This window comes from Hemitrygon akajei, chromosome 24, assembly GCF_048418815.1.
Source record: "Hemitrygon akajei chromosome 24, sHemAka1.3, whole genome shotgun sequence".
Lineage (NCBI taxonomy): Eukaryota > Metazoa > Chordata > Chondrichthyes > Myliobatiformes > Dasyatidae > Hemitrygon > Hemitrygon akajei.
In genome coordinates, this window is record NC_133147.1 from 16,890,037 (window position 1) to 16,916,424 (window position 26,388).

The 26,388-nt window shown below is 47.6% G+C and overlaps 1 protein-coding gene across 1 annotated transcript; it reads left to right on the top strand.

Annotated features, from left to right (window-relative positions):
- Nucleotides 1–5,067: 5,067 nt before the first annotated feature.
- Nucleotides 5,068–21,949, top strand: dynlt1a (dynein light chain Tctex-type 1a). The gene is made up of 6 exons (XM_073028409.1): nucleotides 5,068–5,086; nucleotides 5,359–5,524; nucleotides 7,001–7,042; nucleotides 7,134–7,257; nucleotides 14,506–14,583; nucleotides 21,730–21,949. Exons 2-6 carry the CDS (start codon nucleotides 5,498–5,500, stop codon nucleotides 21,798–21,800), a joined length of 342 nt encoding a protein of 113 aa, XP_072884510.1. The 5' UTR covers nucleotides 5,068–5,086; nucleotides 5,359–5,497; the 3' UTR covers nucleotides 21,801–21,949.
- Nucleotides 21,950–26,388: the final 4,439 nt, after the last annotated feature.

The following is a 26,388-nucleotide window of genomic DNA, read 5'->3' on the forward strand; positions in this document are numbered from 1 at the left end:
GTATATGGAGTGGGTATCTCTCCATTACTGGCTGTGTGTGGAGTGGGTATCTCTCCGTACCCTGCCTGTATATGGGGTGGGTATCTCTCCGTACCTGGCTGTATATGGAGTGGGTATCCCTCCATACCCTGCCTGTATATGGGGTGGGTATCTTTCCATACTGTGCCTGTATATGGGTGGGTATCTCTCCGTACCCTCCCTGTATATGGGTGGGTATATCTCCGTACCCTCTCTGTATATGGGTGGGTATCTCTCCGTACCCTGCCTGTATATGGGTTGGGTATCTCTGCGTACCATGCCTGTATATGGGGTGGGTATCTCTCCATACCCTGCCAGTATATGGGGTGGGTATCTGTCCATACCCTGCCTGTATATGGGGTGGGCATCTCTCTGTACCTGGCTGTATATTGGTTGGGTATCTCTCCGTACCCTGCCTGTATATGGGGTGACTATCTGTCTGTTGCCTGCCTACATGGGGTGGGTATGTCTCCATATCCTGCCTGTATATGGGGTGGGTATCTCTCCATACCCTGCCTGTATATGAGTGGGTATCTCTCCATGCCTTGCTTGTATATGGAGTGGGTATCTGTCCGTCCCTGCCTGTATATGAGATAGATAGATAGATAGATAGATACTTTATTCATCCCCATGGGGAAATTCAGCATTTTTTCCAATGTCCCGTACACTTGTTGTAGCAAAAACTCATTACATACAATACAATACTTAACTCAGTAATAATATGATATGCATCTAAATCACTAGCTCAAAAAGCATTAATAATAGCTTTAAAAAGTTCTTAAGTCCTGGCAGTTGAATTGTAAAGCCTAATGGCATTGGGGAGTATTGACCTCTTCATCCTGTCTGAGGAGCATTGCATCGACAGTAACCTGTCGTGTGGTGAGTATCTGTCTGTAGCCTGCCTACATGGGGTGGGTATCTCTCTGTACCCTGCCTGTACATGGGTGGGTATCTCTCCATACCCTGTCTGTATATGGGGTGTGTATCTCTCCTTACCCTGCCTGTACATGGGGTGGGTATCTCTCCATACCCGGCTGTGTATGGAGTGGGTATCTCGCCGTACCCTGCCTGTATATGGAGTGGGTATCTCTCCATACCTGGTTGTATATGGAGTGTGTATCTCTCCATACCTGGCTGTGTATGGAGTGGGTATCTCTCCGTACCCTGCCTGTATATGGGTTGGGTATCTCTCCGTACCCTGCCTGTATATGGGGTGGGTATCTCTCCATCCCCTGCCTGTATATGGGTGGGTATCTCTGCATACCATGCCTGTATATGGGGTGGGTATCTCTCCATACCTGGCTGTATATGGAGTGGGTATCTCTCCATTACTGGCTGTGTGTGGAGTGGGTATCTCTCCGTACCCTGCCTGTATATGGGGTGGGTATCTCTCCGTACCTGGCTGTATATGGAGTGGGTATCCCTCCATACCCTGCCTGTATATGGGGTGGGTATCTTTCCATACTGTGCCTGTATATGGGTGGGTATCTCTCCGTACCCTCCCTGTATATGGGTGGGTATATCTCCGTACCCTCTCTGTATATGGGTGGGTATCTCTCCGTACCCTGCCTGTATATGGGTTGGGTATCTCTGCGTACCATGCCTGTATATGGGGTGGGTATCTCTCCATACCCTGCCAGTATATGGGGTGGGTATCTGTCCATACCCTGCCTGTATATGGGGTGGGCATCTCTCTGTACCTGGCTGTATATTGGTTGGGTATCTCTCCGTACCCTGCCTGTATATGGGGTGATTATCTGTCTGTTGCCTGCCTACATGGGGTGGGTATGTCTCCATATCCTGCCTGTATATGGGGTGGGTATCTCTCCATACCCTGCCTGTATATGAGTGGGTATCTCTCCATGCCTTGCTTGTATATGGAGTGGGTATCTGTCCGTCCCTGCCTGTATATGGGGTGGGTATGTCTCTAGAACCTGCCTGTAGATGGAGTGGGTAACTCTCCATGCCCTGCCTGTATATGGGGTGGGTATCTCTCCATACCGTGCCTGTATATGGGTGGGTATCTCTCCGTACCCTGCCTGTATATGGGGTGGTTATCTCTTCGTACCTGCCTGTATATGGGTGGGTATCTCTCCATACCCTGCCTGTATATGGAGTGGGTATCCCTCCATACCCTGCCTGTATATGGAGTGGGTTATCTCTCCATTCCCTGCGTGTATATGGGGTGGGTATCTTTCCATACCGTGCCTGTATATGGGTGGGTATCTCTCCGTACCCTCCCTGTATATGGGTGGGTATCTCTCCATATCCTCCCTGTATATGGGTGGGTATCTCTCCATACCCTGCCTGTATATGGGGTGTGTATCTGTCCATATCCTGCCTGTATATGTGGTGAGTATCTGTCTGTAGCCTGCCTACATGGGGTGGGTATCTCTCTGTACCCTGCCTGTATATGGGTGGGTATCTCTCCATACCCTGTCTGTATATGGGGTGTGTATCTCTCCTTACCCTGCCTGTATATGGGGTGGGTATCTCTCCATACCCGGCTGTGTATGGAGTGGGTATCTCTCCGTACCCTGCCTGTATATGGAGTGGGTTTCTCTCCATACCTGGTTGTATATGGAGTGGGTATCTCTCCGTACCCTGCCTGTATATGGGTTGGGTATCTCTCCGTACCCTGCCTGTATATGGGGTGGGTATCTCTCCATCCCCTGCCTGTATATGGCTGGGTATCTCTACATACCATGCCTGTATATGGGGTGGGTATCTCTCCATACCTGGCTGTATATGGAGTGGGTATCTCTCCATTACTGGCTGTGTATGGAGTGGGTTTCTCTTCGTACCCTGCCTGTATATGGGGTGGGTATCTCTCCGTACCTGGCTGTATATGGAGTGGGTATCCCTCCATTCCCTGCCTGTATATGGGGTGGGTATCTTTCCGTACCGTGCCTGTATATGGGTGGGTATCTCTCCGTACCCTCCCTGTATATGGGTGGGTATATCTCCGTACCCTCCCTGTATATGGGTGGGTATCTCTCCGTACCCTGCCTGTATATGGGTGGGTATCTCTCCCTACCCTCCCTGTATACGGGTGGGTATCTCTCCGTACCCTGCCTGTATATGGGTGGGTATGTCTCCATACCATGCCTGTATATGGGTGGGTATCTCTCCGTACCCTCCCTGTATATGGGTGGGTATCTTTCCATACCCTGCCTGTATATGGGGTGGGTATCTCTCCGTACCCTGCCTGTATATGGGGTGAGTATCTCTCCATACCCTGCTTGTTTGTGTGTCTGTCGAAATCCCTGTCAAAAAACACCGTTGTCTCTGTTCCCACCACCATCCCTGGCAGCACGATCCGAGCACCTACCACTGTGTACCACTTCTTCAACAGGTTCGACAGCTCAATCTCATCCTCACCGCAGAAATCCACACCAGGCTTACTTCCCACACAGGAAAATAGCCACTCACAGGAGACCTTGCCCACGCCCAGGATTACGGCTGCACAGGTGGAAGGTCAACTGAGGAAGATCTGTACCAGCAATGCGGCTGGACCGGATGGAGTTTCCCCACGATTACTGAGGGCCTGTGCGACTGAGCTGGGAGAACCACTACAGCGCATTTTCAACATGAGCCTGGAGCAGAGAAGAGTACCCAGACAGTGGAAAACATCCTGTATTGTCCCGGTACCGAAGAAACCACAACCAAAGGAGTTGAATGACTTCAGACCTGTTGCCTTGACGTCGCACGTGATGAAGACCATGGAGCGGCTGATAATACAGAATCTGAGGCCACAAACCAGGCACGCCCAGGATCCTCTTCAGTTTGCGTATAAGGAGAAGGTGGGAGTGGAGGATGCTATCACGTATTTGCTGCACAAATCACTCTCTCACCTAGAGGGGGTCAGTTGTGCTGTGAGGATTACATTCCTTGACTTCTCCAGTGCCTTTAACACCATCCAGCCCAAGATCTTAAGGCACAAACTAACGGAGATGGGAGTAGACTCTCACATGGTGGATTGGATAGTGGACTACTTGACAGATAGACCTCAGTATGTGCGGTTGGGAGACTGTAGGTCTGACACGGTGGTCAGCAGCACAGGGGCGCCGCAGGGAACCGTACTCTCTCCGGTCCTGTTCACCCTGTACACATCAGACTTCCAATATAACTCAGAGTCCTGCCATGTGCAGAAGTTCGCTGATGACACGGCCATAGTGGGGTGTGTCAGGAATGGACAGGAGGAGGAGTATAGGAAACTGATCTCAATATCACCAAGACCAAGGAGTTGGTGGTGGACTTTAGGAGATCTAGGCCTCATATGGAGCCAGTGATCATTAATGGAGAATGTGTGGAGCAGGTTAAGACCTACAAGTATCTGGGAGTACAGTTAGACGAGAAGCTAGACTGGACTGCCAACACAGATGCCTTGTGCAGGAAGGCACAGAGTCGACTGTACTTCCTAAGAAGGTTGGCGTCATTCAATGTCTGTAGTGAGATGCTGAAGATGTTCTATAGGTCAGTTGTGGAGAGCGCCCTCTTCTTTGTGGTGGCGTGTTGGGGAGGAAGCATTAAGAAGAGGGACGCCTCACGTCTTAATAAGCTGGTAAGGAAGGCGGGCTCTGTCGTGGGCAAAGTACTGGAGAGTTTAACATCGGTAGCTGAGCGAAGGGCGCTGAGTAGGCTACGGTCAATTATGGATAACTCTGAACATCCTCTACATAGCACCATCCAGAGACAGAGAAGCAGTTTCAGCGACAGGTTACTATCGATGCAATGCTCCTCAGACAGGATGAAGAGGTCAATACTCCCCAATGCCATTAGGCTTTACAATTCTACCGCCAGGACTTAAGAACTTTTTAAAAGCTATTATTAATGCTTTTTGAGATGGTGATTTAGATGCATATCATATTTTTTTTTACTGAGTTAAGTATTGTATGTAATTAGTTCTGCTACAACAAGTGTATGGGACATTGGAAAAAAAAGTTGAATTTCCCCATGGGGATGAATAAAGTATCTATCTATCTATCTATCTGTAAACACAAGAAGTTCTGCCGGTGCTGGAGGTCTTAAGCAAAGCGAAGCGGGAACAGGCAACGTTACTGGAGAGGTACAACCCATCGACCCCAGGACAGGAACGTCCTCCGGGTTCACTGAACTCTGTATAAAATACCCATCTTAAACTTCCCCCCTCTCACTTCAAAGTTTTGCACTATATTATTTTGCATTTCCACCCGGGTGGGGGGGAAATCTCCATCTATGTATGCCTGTCAGGTCGCCCCCTCCGCCGCAGAGTCGGAGCCTTTTGTCTGTAATGGCACATTGTTTGATAAAGTCCCTCCTTCAGCTCGGTTAAGTGCAGGATGTTGTGTTTCTTTTCAGTCCCGAAACCCCCCACCGCCAACACGTTGCGGCCCCGGTCTGGCCGGGAGGAGCGGCGAGCTGCCGGGGACCCCCTCCCCCCGTCCTTAGCGATCCGGTTTGTTGTGGCAACGGCGGCGGCTCCCGGGAAGGACCAGCTATGGATGACTTTCAACAGGCGGAGGAGGTAAAGAAACAGAAAAAGATTCATGATGTCCCCCCCCCCCCCTCCATGGAACTTTAATCCGTGTCGGCCTCGGAGCACAAAGGCTTTGCCTTTTGGAGGGAGGGAGGGACGGGCGTTGTTCCAGGGCGATCCGCCTGCACCGCGCCCCGGCCCGGGCTGAAATCCCGGGGCGGCGGGGGGCAACCGGCGGGACTGGCTCCACGGTGAGGTCGATTGAGGGGGTGGGGGGGGGCAGGAAAGTACTTTTATAGTCTCCGCAAAATTACTCCCTTCTTGGGATTGGAGCGGCGGAGGTGGGGATTGAACTTGCGCCCGGGCCTCCGCCGCCCTGTTCCGTGCGATAATACGGTCTTTGTGTTCTCCTCGGGTCGGCAGACCCTCGAGGATGATGGTGACCCGGACGGGGAGAGCAGGCTGATGGGGATGGTCAGTGATGGCCCCCACCCTTTTACACCCACAAAGGCTGATTTGTTAAGTCTCTCAACCCCATTCTTTTGTGTTCTCCCCGTAACCGGACTAACCCAGAACTTGCCGACCTCCATGCGGGGCGAGGGGTGGGGGCTTGGTGTCAGACAGCAGGCCAGATTCAAGTACTGCTCCTTCCCTTTGAACAAACCGCAAAACCCAAATCACTACAGTTTTTAGCAAAATCTAGGACCACCTTGCACTAACAAGGACATTTTTTTTGTTCCAAGTGTGTTTTCTTGTGGGGGGGGGGGGAAGAGCTTTTAAGTTTTGCTTCTGAATGCTGCTTACATGATGGGCCTGTTGCAAAGTAAATTTTTTAAATCCAACTGCATATATGTCACCATATACAGACTTGAGATTCATTTTCTTCCAGGCATACTCAATAAATCCATAGAATAATTAGCATGATGGAATTTTCTGGGAGTTTTTCTTTCCGCCTGTGCAAACATGTACCTATAAGCGTACTCGGCTTTGACTTTGACCGCGTCCATGCTGATCTGAGTTAGTCACTTTTGCCCGCCTTTGGGTTCATGTCCCTCTAAACCAGGGGTTCCCAACCCGGGGTCCGTGAACTTGGATGGGATACTCCTTAGCCAGGGTGTGTGAATCTGCGGAGGCCAAGCTATTGGGCATATTCAAAGTGGAGGCTGATGACGAGCAAGATTCTCAAGGTACGAGAAGGCAGGGGACTGGGGTTGGGAGGGAAAAAATAAATAAGCCATGATGGAATGGCAGAGCAGGCCTGATGGGCCGAATGGCCTATGTCGCATGGAGAGTTGGGGCTCACCATTGACAGGAACGGATAATAAAACGCCCTCCTGTACCTTCTCAAGGTTGTAAAACAATTACCTTCATTGTACGTTGCGGTGTGCACCTTCACGGTGGTACAAATGTCCCTGTACAGCAAGCATCGCAGTGGAGGGGTCTGTGCCCCAAAAACAGGATTCGCATTGTTCCCAAACTCATTAAACATGCATTGTGATAATCCGTTTCGTTCCCATTTTCCAGGCTGCCTTTGTTGTTGATGACGTGAGCACTATCATCAAAGAGGTGAGTGTTTCGATTCCATTTCTGCGTCGCTTTTTCCGCGCGTGGCTGATGCTTCACAGTTGGCTGATGGTTTCCCGGTTGGTACCTCCAGGCAGTGGAAAACACCATCGGAGGGAATGCCTACCAACACAACAAGGTGAACCAGTGGACGGCCTCCGTGGTAGAGCAGTGTCTGATCCAGCTCACCAAACTGGCCAAGCCTTTTAAATACATCGGTGAGTTTTCGTTTTCTCTCTCTTGGCTTGTGGACATATTTCCAAGTCGGGATGGTAAGCGGCATTTATTAGAATTTTATTCCAACAGTATAGCCCCTTTGGCCCATCCTATTGTGCCAACCCTTTAACAAAGATGAATCTAACCCTTCGCTCCCACATCATCATTACGTGCCATATTTATTGACAAGGGTGATCGTGGTCTTCTATCTGTGGTTCTTATTCTTTACTCTATCCATCACCATGGTTGTTCGTGGCAATTTTTTTTTCCTACAGAAGCAGTTTGCCATGGCTGCCTTCTGGACAAGATGGGTGACCCCAGCCATTATCAATACTCTTCAGAGGTTGTCTGTCTGGTGTCAGTGGTCACATAACCAGGACTTGCGATCTGCACTGGCTGCTCATACGAGCATCCACTACCTGCTCCCGTGGCTTCATGTGACCCTGATCTGGGGGCTAAGCAAATGCTACCCCTTCCCCAAGGGTGACCTGCAGGCTATCGGAGGGAAGGGGCACCTTACCTTTGGTGGAGGTGTATCTCCACCCCGCCAATTGTCCCACCCATATGGTTCCCCTACTTTTCTTTCTCCCATTAGGCTATCTATGAGTCTGTCTTTAATGTATATGGCTCTACCAATACCACTGGCACTGCATTCCAAGCACTTACCAATCTCTGTGTACAAAACCCACCTCTGACAACACCCCTGTACTCTCCTCCAAATTTTGCCCCTCATATTAGCCATTTTTGCTGTGGGAAAGAGTCTCTGGCTGTCCACTCTATCTATGCCTCTTATCATCTCGTACACCTCTATCAGGTCACTTCCTATCCCCCACCCCCTTACTCCAGAGAAAAGCCCCAGCTTGCTCAACTTACCCTCCTAAGACATGCTCTGTTATCCAGGCAGCATCCTGGTAAATCTCCTCTGCACCCTCTCTAAAGCTTCCACATCCTTCCTATAATGAGACGACCAGAACCAAACACGAAACTCCAAGTGTGGTCTGACCGGAGTTTTATAGTGCCTTCTTAACCACCCTCTCGACTTGTGCAGCCACATTGAGGAATCCAGGGACGTGCACCCCAGGATCTCTCTGTTCCTCCACAATGCTAAGAATTCTGCCGTTAACTTTGAAGGAAAGCTTATGGGGGCATCATCTTCCCCATGTTGTCTTGCCTTCCTTGGTGTTAGAGGCCCCGGATAATGTGAGGCACTGTTGAAGAAGTCATAGCGGGTTGCTCCAATGCCTTGTGTAACAGGTAATCTCTACCTCCATACTGTTCCTGGTGGCTGAGGTGTCAACCTCCCAACATTGTTAACAGTGTATACGTGTGGGAAAGTGGGTTCCATCAAACTCCTGCCATCTGTTCAGAAGATCCTTGTGAGGTGTAGCCAATCACCACAATTTCTTTGATCTTTGATTCTAGTCAGGTTAACACTCTATACGTTGTTGATGATTACATAGAAACCCTACAGCGCATTACAGGCCCTTTGGCCCACAATGCTGTACCGAACATGTACTTAATTTAGAAATTACCTCAGGTATAGAAATATAGATAGTACTCTCAAATTTGATGATTACTAATTACTACCATTTAGAACATAGAACAATACAGCACAGGAATAGGCCATTCAGCCCACAATGTTGTGCTGAACCAGTCAAATTAGCAACCAACAACGCACACAAAATGCTGGTGGAACACAGCAAGCCAGGCAGCATCTACAGGAAGAAGCACTGTCGACGTTTCGGGCCGAGACCCTTCGTCAGGACTAACCGAAAGGAAAGATAGTAAGAGATTTGAAAGTAGTGGGGGGAGGGGGAAATGCGAAATGATAGGAGAAGACCGGAGGGGGTGGGATGAAGTTAAGAGCTGGAAAGGTGATTGGCGAAAGTGATACAGAGCTGGAGAAGGGAAAGGATCATGGGATGGGAGGCCTCGGGAGAAAGAAAGGGGGGAACACCAGAGGGAGATGCAGACCAGGCAAACAACTAAATATGTCAGGGATGGGGTAAGAAGGGGAGGAGGGGCATTAACGGAAGTTAGAGAAGTCAATGTTCATGCCATCAGGTTGGAGGCTACCCAGCCGGTATATAAGGTGTTGTTCCTCCAACCTGAGTTTGGATTCATTTTGACAAATTAGCAACCAAGTGGCCCAACCAGACTAATCCCTTCTGCCTACACAAGGTCCATATCCTTCCATTTTCATCTTTCATGTGCCTGTCTGAACGTGTCTTAAAAGTCCCAAACATATCTGCCTCTACCACCACCCCAGACACCAACCACTCTGTTTTTAAAAAAAAAACACTAGCCCCTCATATCCCCCTTGAACAACCCCTCTCACCTTTAATGCGTGACCTCTGGTATTAGACATTTCAACCCTGGGAAACAGATACTCTCTGTCCGCTCTATCTCTGCCTCTCATAAACCTCTACCAGATCTCCCCTCAGCCTCTGGCGCTCCAGAGAAAACCACCCGTGATTGTCAAACCTCTCGTTATGGCCCATGCTTTCTAGTCCAGGTAGCATTCTCCTCCGCACTCTCTCCAAAGCCTTGACATCTTTCCTATAATGGGATGACCAGAGCTGTATTCAATACTCCAGATGCAGCCTAACTAGAATTTTATAAAACTGCAAGATATCTTCCTGACTTTTGAATTCAAACCCTGGACTAATAAAGGGAAGCTTGCCCTTTGCCCCCTTAACCACCCTATCAAACCGCGTAGCCACTTCCAGAGAGCTATGAACCTGGGCCTCAAGATCCATCTGCTCCTCAGTGTTGTTAAGGGTCTTGCCTGGATTGGAGTCACCAATGCCCTTGAGCAGAAAAGGCTACAAAAAGTAGTAGATATGGCCCAGTCCATCATTGATAAAGCCCCCCCACCATTGAGCACATCTATGCGGAGTGCTGTTACAGGAAAGCAACATTCATTATCAACCACCCCCATCACCCAGGCCATGGTCTCTTCACACTGCTGCCATCAGTACGAAGGTACAGGAGCCTCAGGACCCACACCACCAGGTTCAGGAACAGTTATCACCCCTCAACCATTGGGCTTTATGAACAAGAGAGGATAACTTCACTCACCTCATCACCGACCTGTTCCCACAACCTATGGAGTCACTTTCAAAGACTCTGCATCTCATGTTTTTGATAGTTATTGTCTATTTATTAATATTATCACTTTTTTCCCCTTTTTGTACATATATTTTCCGTTTGTTGTCTTTTGCACGTTGGTTCTGTCCTGCTAAGTGCAACTCTTCATTGATTATATTCTGTTTTTTTGTATTTACTGTGAATGCCTTCAAGAAAATGAATCTCAGGGTTATACAAGATGATGAATTCACTTTGAATTTACGTTGAACTTTGAACCAACTTTCATATCATTTGCAAACTTACTAACCCATCTCATCTACATTTTCATCGAGGTCATCAGAAACAGCAGACGTCCCAGTACGGAACCCTGTGGGACAACACTAATCATAGGCCTCCAGCTCGAATAAATCCCTTTGACCACCACCTTCTCTTCTATGAACAATTTAATTTGTACAAGGCAAAAGAATATCAGAGGGGTAGTAGCTCTGATCTCATCTCTATGTTGATTCAAATTATTTACTTGAGATCGTTTAATGGTATGGGGTGGCGGGGTGGCAGGGTGGAGATATGTCTCTACCAAAAGGGGAGTAAGGCACTCCCACAGGTCACCCTTGGGCAAGGTGTCACACCTGCTCAGCCCCCTGATCAGGGTCACATGAAGCCATGGGAGCAGGTGGTGGATGGTCGTATGAGCATCTGGTGCAGATCACAAGTCCTGGTTATGCGACCACTGACGCCAGGCAGACAATCGCTGAAGAGTATTGGTAATGGCTGGAGTCACCCGTCTTGTAAAGATAATAACAAGAGAAAATCTACAAACGCTGGAAACCCGAGCAACACACACAAAAGGCTGGAGGAGCTCAGCAGGCCAGGCAGCATCGATGGAAAAGAGTACAGCTGACGTTCCACCACCAGGACTGGAAAAGAAGGGGGAATAAGTCGTCGATGTTTCGGGAGTCCTGATGAAAGCCTGTTGATTTTGTCGTGGTTTCTTGAAATAACCAGGAGACGCAGAAGGTTCTTCGAGAAGTTTAAGCCTTTATTTGCAAACAAAAGCTGAGACAATTAATGAGTGTGTCACTAATTGTCCGCCGAGCCCTGGTTCACAGTATTCTTTATAGTAATTTCTTATCTTAGTTGCATTAGCATACCCCGTCTCCTATCTCAGTTACATTAGCATACCCTCGACTCCTATCTTAGTTACGTTAGCATACCCCGTCTCCTATCTCAGTTACGTTAGCATACCCCGTCTCCTATCTCAGTTACGTTAGCATACCCCGTCCCCTATCTCAGTTACATTAGCATACCCCGTCTCCTATCTCAGTTACATTAGAATACCCCGTCCCCTATCTCAGTTACATTAGAATACCCCGTCTCCTATCTCAGTTACATTAGCATACCCCGTCTCCTATCTCAGTTACATTAGCATACCCCGTCTCCTATCTCAGTTACGTTAGCATACCCCGTCTCCTATCTCAGTTACGTTAGCATACCCTCGTCCCCTATCTCAGTTACGTTAGCATACCCCGTCTCCTATCTCAGTTACGTTAGCATACCCCGTCTCCTATCTCAGTTACGTTAGAATACCCCGTCTCCTATCTCAGTTACTTTAGCATACCCCGTCTCCTATCTCAGTTACATTAGCATACCCCGTCTCCTATCTCAGTTACATTAGCATACCCCGTCTCCTATCCAGGTACATTAGCATACCCCCGTCTCCTATCTCAGTTACATTAGAATACCCCGTCTCCTATCTCAGTTACGTCAGCATACCCCGTCTCCTATCTCAGTCACGTTAGAATACCCCGTCTCCTATCTCAGTTACATCAGCATACCCCGTCTCCTATCTCAGTTACATCAGCATACCCCGTCTCCTATCTCAGTTACGTTAGCATACCCCGTCTCCTATCTCAGTTACGTTAGCATACCCCGTCTCCTATCTCAGTTACGTTAGCATACCCTCGTCTCCTATCTCAGTTACATCAGCATACCCCGTCTCCTATCTCAGTTACATCAGCATACCCCGTCTCCTATCTCAGTTACATCAGCATACCCCGTCTCCTATCTCAGTTACATCAGCATACCCCGTCTCCTATCTCAGTTACATCAGCATACCCCGTCTCCTATCTCAGTTACATTAGCATACCCCGTCTCCTATCTCAGTTACATTAGCATACCCCGTCTCCTATCTCAGTTACATTAGCAAACCCCGTCTCCTATCTCAGTTACATTAGCATACCCCGTCTCCTATCTCAGTTACATCACACCATCATCATCCCCATACCATCACACCACTCCATAGCCCGTACTTGCTCTAGTCTACTCCCTGGAACACGTGTCCCCCTTCCCGGCCTTGACTGGTCCCCATACCATCACACCACTCCATAGCCCATACTTGCTCTAGTCTACTCCCTGGAACACGTGTCCCCCTTCCCGGCCTTGACTGGTCCCCATACCATCACACCACTCCATAGCCCATACTTGGTCTAGTCTACTCCCTGGAACACGTGTCCCCCTTCCCGGCCTTGACTGGTTCCCATACCATCACACCACTCCATAGCCCATACTTGCTCTAGTCTACTCCCTGGAACACGTGTCCCCCTTCCCGGCCTTGACTGGTCCCCATACCATCACACCACTCCATAGCCCATACTTGCTCTAGTCTACTCCCTGGAACACGTGTCCCCCTTCCCGGCCTTGACTGGTCCCCATACCATCACACCACTCCATAGCCCATACTTGCTCTAGTCTACTCCCTGGAACACGTGTCCCCCTTCCCGGCCTCGACTGGTCCCCATACCATCACACCACCCCATAGCCCGTACTTGCTCTAGTCTACTCCCTGGAACACGTGTCCCCCTTCCCGGCCTTGACTGGTCCCCATACCATCACACCACTCCACGATCCCGTCTACCATCGTTATCTCTACATGCTTACTTTCACTGTTAGCTACATTCTCAAGGCACTGAGCTTACTTTCACTGTTAGCTACATTCTCAAGGCACTGATGTGTTCAATAGTACAGAGACAATACAGAGATTACATTCTGGCTAATAAGTTGGATACATAGTAAATATAAGGCTGGTTTTTCACTGTTAGCTACTTTCTTAAGGCTAGCTACTTTCTTAAGGCACTGATGCGTTCAATAGTACAGAGACAATACGGAGATTTCATTCTGGCTAATAAGTTGGATACATAGTAAATATAAGGCTGATTACATAGTTTTGGTTACACAGCAAACAATGCAACTTTATTCTCCAATAAGTTCCAACAGCATTTTGTCTGTGTTGTAAAGACACTGCCCAGAAGAAAGCAATGGCAAACCATTTCTGTAAAAACATATGCCAAGAGCAATCATGGACAGACCATGATCGTCCACGTCATACGGCACGTCACATAATGACGATGTCATACGAAATGGCGCATAATGATGATGATGAGTTAAACAGTTCAATCTTTTCATCCAATGTAAGTTTTCCGGATGTTCTTTCTTTGTTTTAACCAGCAGCTGAATTCTCTCCCATCCCAAAGCCTTAGACCCTTACTTTGGCTTTCAAACTATTCAATGCTTGACACTGACCGTTTCGAAGGCCCAACCTTAAGGAATTTAAAAACAGACCTTTTGATTGTAGCAAAATATCTGACCTTGGTGGAATCACCTGCTGTCCTTCCCACTGTACGCTTTGATGTACCTCTGATAAACAAATGAATCTGACACACTGCCTTCAATAAGTCAGAACATAATGTCAGTGTAAGCTCAGAATAGTTACAACAGGAACCATAGCGTAACGCTGTTACAGCGCCAGTGACCCAGGTTCAATTCCTGGTGCTGTCTGTGAGGAGTTTGCACGTTCTCCCCGTGAATGAGTGGGTTTCCTCCCACAGTCCAAAGACCTACCGGTCGGTAGGTTAATTTGTCGTTGTAAATTGTCCCGTGATTAGGCTAGGGTTAAATCAGGGGATACTATTCCACACAGTATCTCAAAACATAAATGCATTCCTGAAATCGATAAAACTTCATTGATTTGAAACAGGCTGTGATTTTTCTCTGTCCCTAGATAATGCCTGACTGGCTGAGCATTTCATGCGTCGCTTTAATTCCCGATTGTCTGTGACTGCAGCGGTTTCTGTCGCTCACTATTCTTCTCTTTCCAATTTCAGTGACCTGTGTTATTATGCAGAAGAATGGAGCCGGCCTGCACACTGCTAGCTCCTGCTTCTGGGACAATTCCATTGACGGTAAGGAAGACTGAAGTGCCTTTGCTGTTGGCGATCTGTGCACGGAACAACGTGTGGGCGTGCTGACGGTTCAGTACCAACTTGCAGGTCGCTCAGAGCTCTGCGGCACGTTTATGAGAAGCCCCTGCTACACTTTAAACTAAATTTATAACCTGCTGAACATGCTTTTTCAATTAGTGCTGGACTTTGGCCAATGACAATGCAAGGCAGCATCCTGACAGATGTAGTGTTTAGCGTAACGTTTTACAGCGCCAGCGATCCGGGTTTAGTTCCCACCGCTGCCTGTGAGACATTTGCCCGTTCACCCCATGTCTACGTGGATTATGTCCAGATGCTCCAGTTCAGTATCATCAACATAGTTGTGAAATTTGTTGTCTTTGTGGCAGCAATACAATGCAATACATGATGATAGAAAAAAAACTGATTTACAGTAAGAGTATACATTAAATAGTTAAACTACATAAATAACGTGAAAAGTAGAAATAAAAAAAGTGGTCAGGTAGTGTTCATGGGCTCAAAATCTAGAGGGGAAGAAGCTGTTCCTGAATCGTTGAGTGTGTGCCTTCAGGCTCCTGTACCTCCTCCCTGATGGGAGCAGTGAGAAGAGGGCATGTCCTGGGTGATGGGGGTCCTTAATGATGGATGCCGCCTTTTTGAGGCATCGCTCCTTGAAGATGTCCTGGACACTACAGAGGCTAGTACCCATGTTAACTGACTAAGTTGACTCTCTGCAGCTTATTTCGATCCTGTGCAGTAGCGCACCTCTCTCCATGCCAGATGGTGATGCAGCCGGTTAGAATGCCACATTCCAAATAGGTATGGGCTAGGGTTGCTTACCTATGGGCAAGCTACGTTGGCGTCAGAAGCTTGTCCACGCGTGTGGGCTGCCCCCCAGCACAATCCTTGGACTGTGTGATGGTTGCTGACGCAAGATAGAAATGTGCGTGTTTTTAAATAAAAGCTAATCTCTCCAATCAGGGATTCTTACGCTGGGGTGGGGGGGTCCATCAACAGATTCCGGGGGGTCCTTGATTTGACGGGGAAAAAATTTACATCTTAATTTTACTAACCTCTAACTGAAAGCACATATACTGTATTACGATAATCATAAATTAGTTTTAAAAAATAATTTGTTAACTTTCATGATATAATCTGTTTCTTTAGTAATCCTCTATATTTTATTTTCAATATTTAAATACTTTATTCCCAGAAGAGTCCATAGGCTTCTTCGGACTGCCAAAGGGATCCAAGGTGTAAAAAAGGTTAAGAACTTGAGTTTTAGACAGGCAGAGGGAGACAGATCGATAAGAGTTGACCCCATTCCAGTTCCAGACAGAGTGCGGCGCAGGCAGGCGGGAGGGCCGTGGCCAGGTAGATTGTGAGGTCAAGGGTCAATCTTATCGGACACGAACTCTTGTTGTAAGAGCCTGCTAATAGTGGGAAGCTGTCCTTGGGCCTGGAGGTGCATTCTGTTAAAAGCTTGAAGACCATCCAGTGGGAGCAACTGTGCCCCACTTGAACAAGATATCCAAAAGACCCTCCCTCCCTCCCTCTCTCGCTCTCACAACCATGTCCACTCACCCTTGTAACCCTCTATTACATCATTACGTGCCATGTCCACTCGCCCTTGTAACCCTCTATTACATCATTACGTGCCGTGTCCACTCATCCTTGTAACCCTCTATTACATCATTACGTGCCGTGTCCACTCGCCCTTGTAACCCTCTATTACATCATTACGTGCCGTGTCCACTCGTTCTTGTAACCCTCTATTACATCATCACGTGCCATGTCCACTCGTTCTTGTAACCCTCTATTACATCATTACGTGCCGTGTCCACTCGCCCTTGTTACCCTCTATTACATCATTACGTGCCGTGTCCACTCGTCCTTGTTACCCTCTATTACATCATTACGTGCCGTGTCCACTCGTCCTTGTAACCCTCTATTACATCATTACGTGCCGTGTCCACTCGCCCTTGTAAACCTCTATTACAGCAGCAGCTTGCAAATACAGATCCACCATGGGCAGCCTGTTCCGAATTGTCATTCTCTGAGGTGGTGAGGCACAGCAGAGTGCATAACTGGGAGTGATGCATAATGCCAAATCATATTAGAAGCATAGAGCACTGCAGTGCAGAGACAGGCCCTTTGGCCCATCTAGTCCACGCAGAAGTGTTACTGTCCCCAGTCCCATCGACGCACAGCGTTCCGACCCACTCCCATTCACGTACAAACACAAACTGCTCCTAAATGCTGCAAACCAACCTGCGTCCACCACTTCCAGTGGCAGCTCATTCCACACCTTTCACCCTTAACCTATGACCTGCATCTGTCGTAGCAAAAACCTTGCACTCAACCTTCCTAAGACCAAAGAGCTGGTTGTGGACTTCAGAAAGGGTAAGGAGTGGAACACGCACCAATCCTCATAGGGATCAGGAGTGGAGTGAGTGAGCAGTTTCATGTTCCTGGGTTTCAGTATCTCTGAGGATCTCACCCGGACCCAACACATCACTGCAGCTACAAAGGCATGGCAGTGACTATATTTTATCAGGAGTTTGAGGTGATTTCGTATGTCACCTGAAACACTCGAAAACTTCTACAGATGTACCATGAAGAGCATTCTGCCAGGCTGCATCACTATCTTTCCTTTCGGTTAGTCCTGACGAAGGGTCTCGGCCCGAAACGTCGACAGCGCTTCTCCCTATAGATGCTGCCTGGCCTGCTGTGTTCCACCAGCATTTTGTGTGTGTTGTAGGCTGCATCACTGTCTGGTATGGGGGGGGTTGGTGGTGAGGTGGCTACTGCACAGGATTGAAGCAAGCTGCAGAGAGTTGTAAAATCCTCAGCTCCATCATGGGCACCAACCTCCGTAGTATCCAGGACATCTTCAAGGAGCGGTGCCTCAGAAAGGCGGCGTCCATCATTAAGGACCCCCATCACCCAGGCCATTCCCTCTTTTCATTGCTACCATCAGGAAGGAGGTACAGAAGCCTGAAGGCACACACTCAGTGATTCAGGGACAGCTTCTTCCCCTCTGTCATCTGATTTCTAATGGATGTTGCACCCATGAACACTACCTCACTACTTTTTAAAAAATTTCTGTTTTTGCCCTACTTATTTTAAGTTAATTATTTAATATACGTATCTTTAATTCAGTTATTTTCTATATTTATCACGTATTGCGTTTTACTGTTGCCGCAATGTTAACAAATTTCACTAGATATGCCGGTGATATTAAACCTGATTCTGATTCTGACCTCTAGTTCAAATCTCACCCAACCTCAATGAAAAAAAAATCTCTTTTTTTGCATTCTATACCCCTAATAATTTTGTATGCCTATTCCAATCAGATACTGTTCCAGATGCAGGTCTCCCTTGGGCAAGGTGTGGTATCTGCTTAGACCCCTCCCCACTGATCAGGGTCACGGGAGCAGGTGGAGGACGGTCGTACGAGCAGCCAGTGTATATCACAAGTCCTGGTTATCCGACCACTGACACCAGGCAGACAATCTCTGTGAAGAGTATTGATAATGGCCGGGGTCACCCGTCTTGTCAAGGCTCACTGCCCAGAAGAAGGCAGTGGCAAACCGCTTCTGTAGAAAAATTTGCCGAGAGCAATCACGGTCAAAGAGACCATGATCACCCACGTCATAATGACTGGGCACTTGATGATGGAGATGACCCCTAATAACTTTGTAAACTTAGTCGTATCACACCCACCCTGCCTTGCTTCAGTAGGGTGCACTGTCAGATCATTAGGACTCGGAGTCTGGTTACCTTGTCAGTTCCTCGCCAGCTCCAGATCGTAGAGATACGCACGGTTCCATCTAACCCAACATCGTCTGGATGTGCGACAAAGCCCTTCACTAAACGGCGTAGCAGCGGGTAGGAGCTTCAGAGATTGAGTGACTGTAACCAATCACACACACACGAGTCCCGCCTGCCTCGTCAGTAAAACCTTTGCCTTTCGAGATACAGTCAAGATTTGAGGTTGAAGTTTGCTTGTCGATTGTCCGTCGAAACATACAGTGAAATGTGTCGAGCAAACATGAGGAAATCTGCAGATGCTGGAAATTCAGACAACACCACACACAAAATGCTGGTGGAACACAGCAGGCCAGGCAGCACCTATAGGAGAAGTACTGTCTCGGCCCGAAATGTCAACAGTACTTCTCCTATAGATGCTGCCTGGCCTGCTGTGTTCCACCAGCATTTTGTGTGTGTTGTTGAGTGAAATGTGTCGCTTGTGTTAACAACCAACACGCCCGAGGATTTGATGGGGGCAGCCCAGGAGGGTTGGCAGAGCAGTCCACTGCCAACATAGTGTGTGCCCACAAGGCTCGGCAGAACAGAACAAGCCCCGAAACAACAGCGGCAGAAACGGGCCCGGTTCTCCCCTCCCCCACGCGCATACACTTGAAGACCATCCGGTGGAGTGGGGCCTGTAGATGCCGGACTTCGAGCTCCTCGGGCGAGCCTGCAGAGTTTCGCAGACCCCGCTCTGGCCGGCGGGCCTCAACCTCCGCACTGCGACTCGAGGGAGGTCACAGCTCTGCGCCATCTTGGAGAAGTAGATCGCCCAATGCAGGCAGATGGGATTGGGGCAGGTGGGCAAGTGTATAGTAGGTCAAATAACCTGTCTTGGTGCAGTGTAACACTGTGACTGCAGGGCATTCCTATCTTCCTGACTGCTGAAGTAGTCATTATGCCTGAAACTCAACACCAGAGCACGGGTAGGCTCTGATCATGTACTTCAGTTGTTGCCAGGAAAAACTCCCCAGCAGTCCTCCAGTCAGGGCCTGGGTTTCAAGTTTCAGCTGAAATTGTGGCACTCCCTTCTCACTCAACTGGAATATCATTACGCGCAGCTCCGTAAACACAAGAAATTCTGCAGATGCTGGAATCTTGGGGAACAAACACAAAATGCTGGAGAAAATCAGCAGCTCAGCAGGAGGGGTCATCTATTTGGTGCTCCCAGCGCAGCCCCCTCTACATCGGTGCCGACCAAAAGAGATTGGGGGATCACTTTGCTGAGTACCTTCGCTCCGTCTGCAACAGACGGGATCTCCTGGTGGCCAACCATTCATCTCTACTTCCAATTCCCATTCCAACATGTCGGTCCATGGCATCCTGTACTGCCACAAGAAGATCACTCTCAGATTGGAGGAATACCAATCTGGGTAACCTCCAACCTGATGGCACGAGCATCGATTTCTCCCCTCCCACTTTTCTCTTTTTCTGGCTCCCCCTCTTACCCCTTCTCTTCCCCTCAACCTGCCTATCACCTCCCTCTGGTGCCCCTCTTCCCTTTTCCCCATGCTCCATTGTCCCCTCCTATCAGATTCCTTCTTCTCCAGCCCTTGACCTTTATCACCATTAATCCCTCAGCTTCTCACTTCACCCCCACCTCCCCTGCTCTTACCTATCACCTTGAACTTCTTCCTCCCCCTCTCATTCTGGCTTCTGCCCCCTTCCTTTGCAGTCCTGACGGAAGGTCTTTGCCCGAAATGTCCGCTGTTTATCCCCCTCCGTAGATGCTGCCTGGCTTGCCACGTTCCTCCAACGTTTTGTGAGTGTTACTGGTGGTTTGCCCTCCAGTGAGAGAGTCCACATTGAACGTTTGAGGAGGCTGCCAGCTGAACACTTTGCATCAAAGGGAGACAGAGCAAAGAAAATAAACATCCTAGTGAAGTTTATTGTCATTTCGACCATAGACTGCCGGTACAGTACACAGTAAAAACGAAACACTGTTCCTCCAGGACCATGGTGCTACATGAAACAACACAAAACTACACTAGACTATGTGAGACAGCACAAGGCTACACTAGACTACGTGAAACAACATCAAAACTGCACTAGACTACAGACCTGCACAGGACTACATAAAGTGCACAAAACAGTGCAGGGCAGCACAATAATTAATAAACAAGACAATAGGCACAGTAGAGGACAAATTACAATATAATAATAAATGATGTAGATGTCAGTCTAGACTCTGGGTATTGAGGAGTCTGATGGCTTGGGGGAAGAAACTGTTGCACAGTCTGGTCGTGAGAGCCCGAATGCTTCGGTACCTTTTGCCAGATGGCAGGAGGGAGAAGAGTTTGTATGAGGGGTGCAGGGGAGGGGGGGGGGGTCCTTCACAATACTGTTAGCTTTGTGGGTGCAGCGTGTGGTGTAAATGTCTGTGATGTCAGGAAGAGAGACCCCGATGATCTTCTCAGCTGACCTCACTATCCGCTGCAGGGTCTTGCGATCCGAGATGGTGCAATTTCCGAACCAGGCAGTGATGCAGCTGCTCAGGATGCTCTCGATACAACCCCTGTAGAATGTGATGAGGATGGGGTGGTGGGAGATGGACTTTCCTCAACCTTCGCATAAAGTAGAGACGCTGCTGGGCTTTCTTTGCTATGGAGCTGGTATTGAGGGACCAGGTGAGACACACACCTACAGAAACAAGAAAATTTTCAGAGCCTGGACTGACACCTTACTGCCCTATTGTCCTGTTTATTATTTATTGTAATGCCTGCACTGTTTTGTGCATTTTATGCAGTCTTGGGTAGGTCTGTAGTCTAGTGTTTTTTTCTGTGTTGTTTTTTTACGTAGTTCAGTCTAGTCTTTGTACTGTGTCATGTAAACCATGGTCCTGAAGAAATGTTGTCTCATTTTTACTATGTACTGTACCAGCAGTTATGATCGAAATGAGAATAAAAAATGACTTAACTTGAGATCCTGGAAATCCAAGCAACACGCACGATCAATGCTGGAGGAACTCAGCGGGCCAGACAGCATCTATGGAAAAGAGTCGACACTTAGGGCCAAAATGTCAACTGTACTTTTTTCCATAGATGCTGCCTGGCCCGCTGAGTTCCTCCGGCATTGTGTGTGCTGCTCGGAATTCCAGCATCGGCGGATTTTCTCTTTTTTTATGATTGAATTACTATTCTGGGAGGTCTCTTCCAGGGACGCCTACCCTGAAGAAGTTTAAATCTTCCCTTCGATGGGAGTTAAGTGAAACCCTCTCTCACTGCTCCCCCTCAGTGTTCCCGACCGCCATCCTACAGGAAGCAGTTTTGAAGCCAACGTGGATCTTTTGTGCTTCAATTTGTCATGTGCTCCACTGACTGCTGTTCTCATTTTTAGGAAGTTGCACCGTCCGGTGGGAGAACAAGACCATGTACTGCATCGTTAGCATCTTCGGCCTCGGTATCTAGAACTGGCTTCAGCGACACTCCATGTCACGTGCAGACCACTTCCAAAACTGTTTTCAGAATTTTCTTCCCAGTGTCCTATTAAATGATCTCAGTCAATCACTTTGTGAAAGTGGAAAACACAATTATCATATAAAGTGGATGTAACTTAATGAATGACTTACTGGAAATCATTGTCATACACTTATTGCACTACAAGTACTAACTTTTAAAAAATATTATTGGGAAATATTACATGATGTGCACAGTCTTGTGGTCACCCTGCTATAGGAAGGATGTTGTTAAAATGGAGATAATGCAGAAAATTTTACAAGGTGTTACCAGGATTCGGGGGTTAGAGTTATACAGCACTGTGCTGAAGTCTTAGGCACATAGGTTTATAGCTAGGGTGACAGACTTTTGTACAGTGCTGTATTCGTCAATGTGGAGCAAGGAGTGAATTTGTAAATCTAGCGGGGCAAAGGAGGTTTTGAATGGCGAGGGTGGAGCACCGCGGGAGGGGTGACGGGTGGGGTGGGGGGGAGGTGGCGGCACGGGTATAGACACACCCAGCCCTGAGACACCAGGCAAGGCCATTTGATTTCAAACTGGTGTATTGATCATTACAGAATATCTCTCTGGTGCTTCCCTCTCCCTCCCCTTTTCCCAACCACGATTCCCCTCTTCCTGCCCCCTTCCCCCTCTCACTCCACAATAAAGACCCATATCAGTATCATAAAATTTCAGGTTTTGTTTTGTAGCAGTACAGTGCAATACATAAAATTACTACAGTACTGAGCATAATAGTTAGGCACCCTCGCTATATGAATGTGCCTAAGACTTTTGCACAGTACTGTGGGGAGAGGTGAACACTCGAGAACTTTATTCCTTAGAGTGTAGGAGACTGAGAAGTGATCTCAGAAGTGTATAAAATCCTGGTGGGCACAGATAGGGTTAATGAAGATAGTCTTTTTCCCCAAAGTTCAAAGTAAATATCAAATTATACACATCACTTTCTACTACTATGAAATTTGCTTTCTTGCGGGCATTCACAGTAGAACATACAAATACACAACAGAATCAATGAAAAACTACAAAGACTGACAAGAAACCAAAGTGCAAAAGACAAATTGTGCAGATACAAAAACAAAACAAAAATAATCAATAAATACTGAAATAATTGTTTAACTAACCACAGTGAGAGGGGAAAGGGTAGGAACTGGAGGAATAACTTTTATTCCCACACAGAAGATTGGTACATGTGGCATTTTATTTTTACTGGGAGATCCAGCACATCGACAGGCCTTTCCAGCCCAATGAGTTCACGCCGTCCAATCAGACCCATGTGACTGATGAACCGTACATCTTTGGAATGTGGGAGGAGACCAGAGCAACTGGAGGGAATCTGCACCATCACAGGGACTCTCCACAGACAGCAGTGGAATTGAACCCAGTTTGCTGGTGGTGTAATAGCATTACCATAAGATATAGGAGCAGAATCAGGCCATTTGGCCCATTGAGTCTGCTCCACCATTTCATCACGACTGATCCAGTTTCCCTCTCAACCCTAATCTCCTGCCTTCTCCCCGTATCCCTTCATGCCCTGACCAATCAAGAATCCCATCAACGTCTGCCTTAACTATACCCAATGATTTGGCCTCCGCAGCCACCTGAGGCAACAAATTCCACAGATTCACCACTCTCTGGCTAAAGAAGTACCTCCTCACCATTCTTAAAGGATGCCCTTCTATTTTGAGGCTGTGCCCTCTGGTCTTAGACCTCCCCTCCATCATTGGAAACATGCTCTCCATATCCACTCTAATGAGGCCTTTCAACATTCAGTATGTTTCAGTGAGGTTCCCCCCACCCCCCCCCCCCCATTCTTCTAAATGCCAGTGTGTACAGGACCAGAGCCATCAACGCTCCTCACGTGATGAGCTGATTTTAAAGTTAGGCTGATTGCTATGCTTCCACGCCATCCCAGCTGAGTTGCAAGAGGAGGTAGTTGAGGTGGGTACACAGACAGGAAAAGCTTTGGGGAGATGGGCTAAACACGAGCAAACGGGTCAAACTTGGACGGGCATCGTGCTCGGCATGGACTGGCTGAGCCGAAGGGCCTGTTTCTGTGCTGTATGACCAGTTACTTTGAGTTACAGTATTTGCAGGATCTGCTACCTGCCAATAGCTGAAGAGTATAAGCTTTGTTTCTTTTGTGTGAGATCATTAAATTGATTTACCCAAATGCAAGCACCTTCTGCGTGGCAAGCGTGCAGCTAGGGGACACGAAATTGTTTCCAATGAATCGACAAAAGCAGAGCGAGTTCAACCTCAGAATCACGTGAGCCAAGTATCTTTTTGAACAAATGCACATTGAAGATTAGTTTTGAAAAACCTTTTTCTTTGAAGAAAATCTCAAAACATGAGAAAGCCTGCAAATGCTGGAAATCCAAAGCAACACACACACACAAAATGCTGGAGGAACTCAGCAGGTCAGGCAGCATCCGTGGAAAAGAGTAAACAGTCGCTGTTCGGGCTGAGACCCTTCTCCAGGACCGTGGAGGAAGGGGGCAGATGCCTGAGTGGAAAGGTAGGGGGAGCTAGACGGCAGAAGTACAGGCAGCCAATCAGACGTGAGAGAACGCAGCCACAGAGCCGTTTCATCACACTGAAAGTTCCACTGAATAATGTTGGTCTGTCTAATCTTATCCCTGGACTTAGCAGATAACATGGAAAGCAAATTTAGGGTGTGGAGTTAAGAAGAGAGCTTTCCTGCGGATTTCTTTGAAATGTACAATATTCTGAGGAGCTTCACACCCTAGATAGCATGAGGGTTTTTTTCTGGTAGGAGAACATGCATTAGGGAGCAGAATCAGGATTAAAGGGTGACTTATTAAAAGACTTTGAGTATTTTTTTCATATCTCAAGTTTAGAATTATTTCCAATGCTTCACTCAGAAAGCTGTAAAGGATTAAATATATTCAGGCCTGACATCATCTAAGGTTTGGGGATTTGCCAAAGCAAGTATTTGCAGGCAAGATCACAGCGGACCCGACCTTACTGAAGATCACAGTACTCCTGCTGATAGTGATTGCTTTAATCACTGTCCAGCAACTTCAGTGTGGCCACAGATACAAATGAGAGGCAGGAAGCACTGAAGTTGTTCTGCGACGTCCTTGGGTTGCAGTTCAGACATCACTGATCTCCTGACTCAACAACCATCTTCCTACAAAAAGTAGCGGATTCTGCCCAGTACACCACAGATAAATCCCTCCCAATTGAGCACATCTACATGAAACGTTGTTGCAAGAAGGCAGCATCCATCATCAGAGATCACCACCACCCAGGCTATGCTCTCTTCACACTGTTGCCATCAGGTAGAAGGTACAAGAGCCTCAGGACTCACACCACCAGGTTCGAGAACAGTTACTACCCCTCAACCATCAAGTTCTAGAACAAAAGGGGATGACTACACTCACTTGCCCCATCACTGAGATATTCCCACAACCAATTAACTCAGTCTGAAGGACTCTTTATCCCATGCTCTCGTAATTTATTTGCATTTGTGCATTGGCACAGTTGTCTTCTGCACTCTGGTAGATCTTTCATCGATCCTGTTATAGTTACTATTTTATAGATTTGCTGGGTATGCCCGCAGGAAAATGAATCTTAGGGTTGTATGTGTACTTTGTTACTAAATTTCCTTTGAACTTTTTGAACGAAACTTAACTGGCCACAGAATATATAGGCAAAAGGATCCTTGCCTTTATTGACCAAGATATAGGAAATCAGAGCCAAGATGTTTTGCTGAAACTGCAATGCATTCATCAGACCACAGCTGGCATACTGTGTACAGTTGTCATCACGCTACAGGAGGATAGTGCTAGAGAGGGGACAGAGATATACACAGACATTGCCAGAACTGGAATGTTATAGCCATGAGATAAGACCGGCTAGGCTGGCATGATTTATCTTGAGGCTATTGAGGGGTTAAAACTATTTAGAGCTGCAGCTGAAATCAACCTTCACACAATTGCTACAAGCATGATATACAAATGAAAAACTTGAGCAGATTACAAAGTGTTTTATGTAACTTGCATACAACGATTTGATAGCTATAACCTAATAGTCACCCAGATAATGAACAGATTACCATCTAGACACCTCACTCTCTTATGCACAAATTCCCATGGTTTAAAGTCCCTGTGCTTTGAAAATTTGGCCAAGGTGTGCCATAACAACAACCCGTTACTCAATGTCAGCAAGACCAAGGAGCTGATTATTCACTTCAGGAGGAGGAAACCGGAAGTCCTGAGCCTGCCCTCATTGGAGGATCAGAGATGGAGAAGGTCAGCAACTTTCATTTCCTCCATTGTTATTATGTTGCAGGATGATCCTGGGCCCAGCACGCAAGTGCAATTATGAAGGAAACAAGGCAGCTTCTCTTCCTTAGGAGTTTGTGAAGATTCAGCATGACATCTAAAACTTTGAAAAAAACTTCTAGAGGCATGTAGTGGAGAGCATATTGACTGGCTGCATCACAGACTGGAGTGGAAATACCAATGCACTTGAAAGGAAAATCTTACAAAAGGTAATGGACACGGCCCAGTCCATC

Bases quoted from the DNA above. Each gene is read 5' to 3' on its own strand.
- dynlt1a (XM_073028409.1), top strand. From the start codon at position 5,498: ATGGATGACTTTCAACAGGCGGAGGAG. The intron at 7,043-7,133 runs GTGAGTGTTTCG...TGGTACCTCCAG, and splicing joins TGAGCACTATCATCAAAGAG to GCAGTGGAAAACACCATCGG. The intron at 14,584-21,729 runs GTAAGGAAGACT...TCTCATTTTTAG, and splicing joins CTGGGACAATTCCATTGACG to GAAGTTGCACCGTCCGGTGG.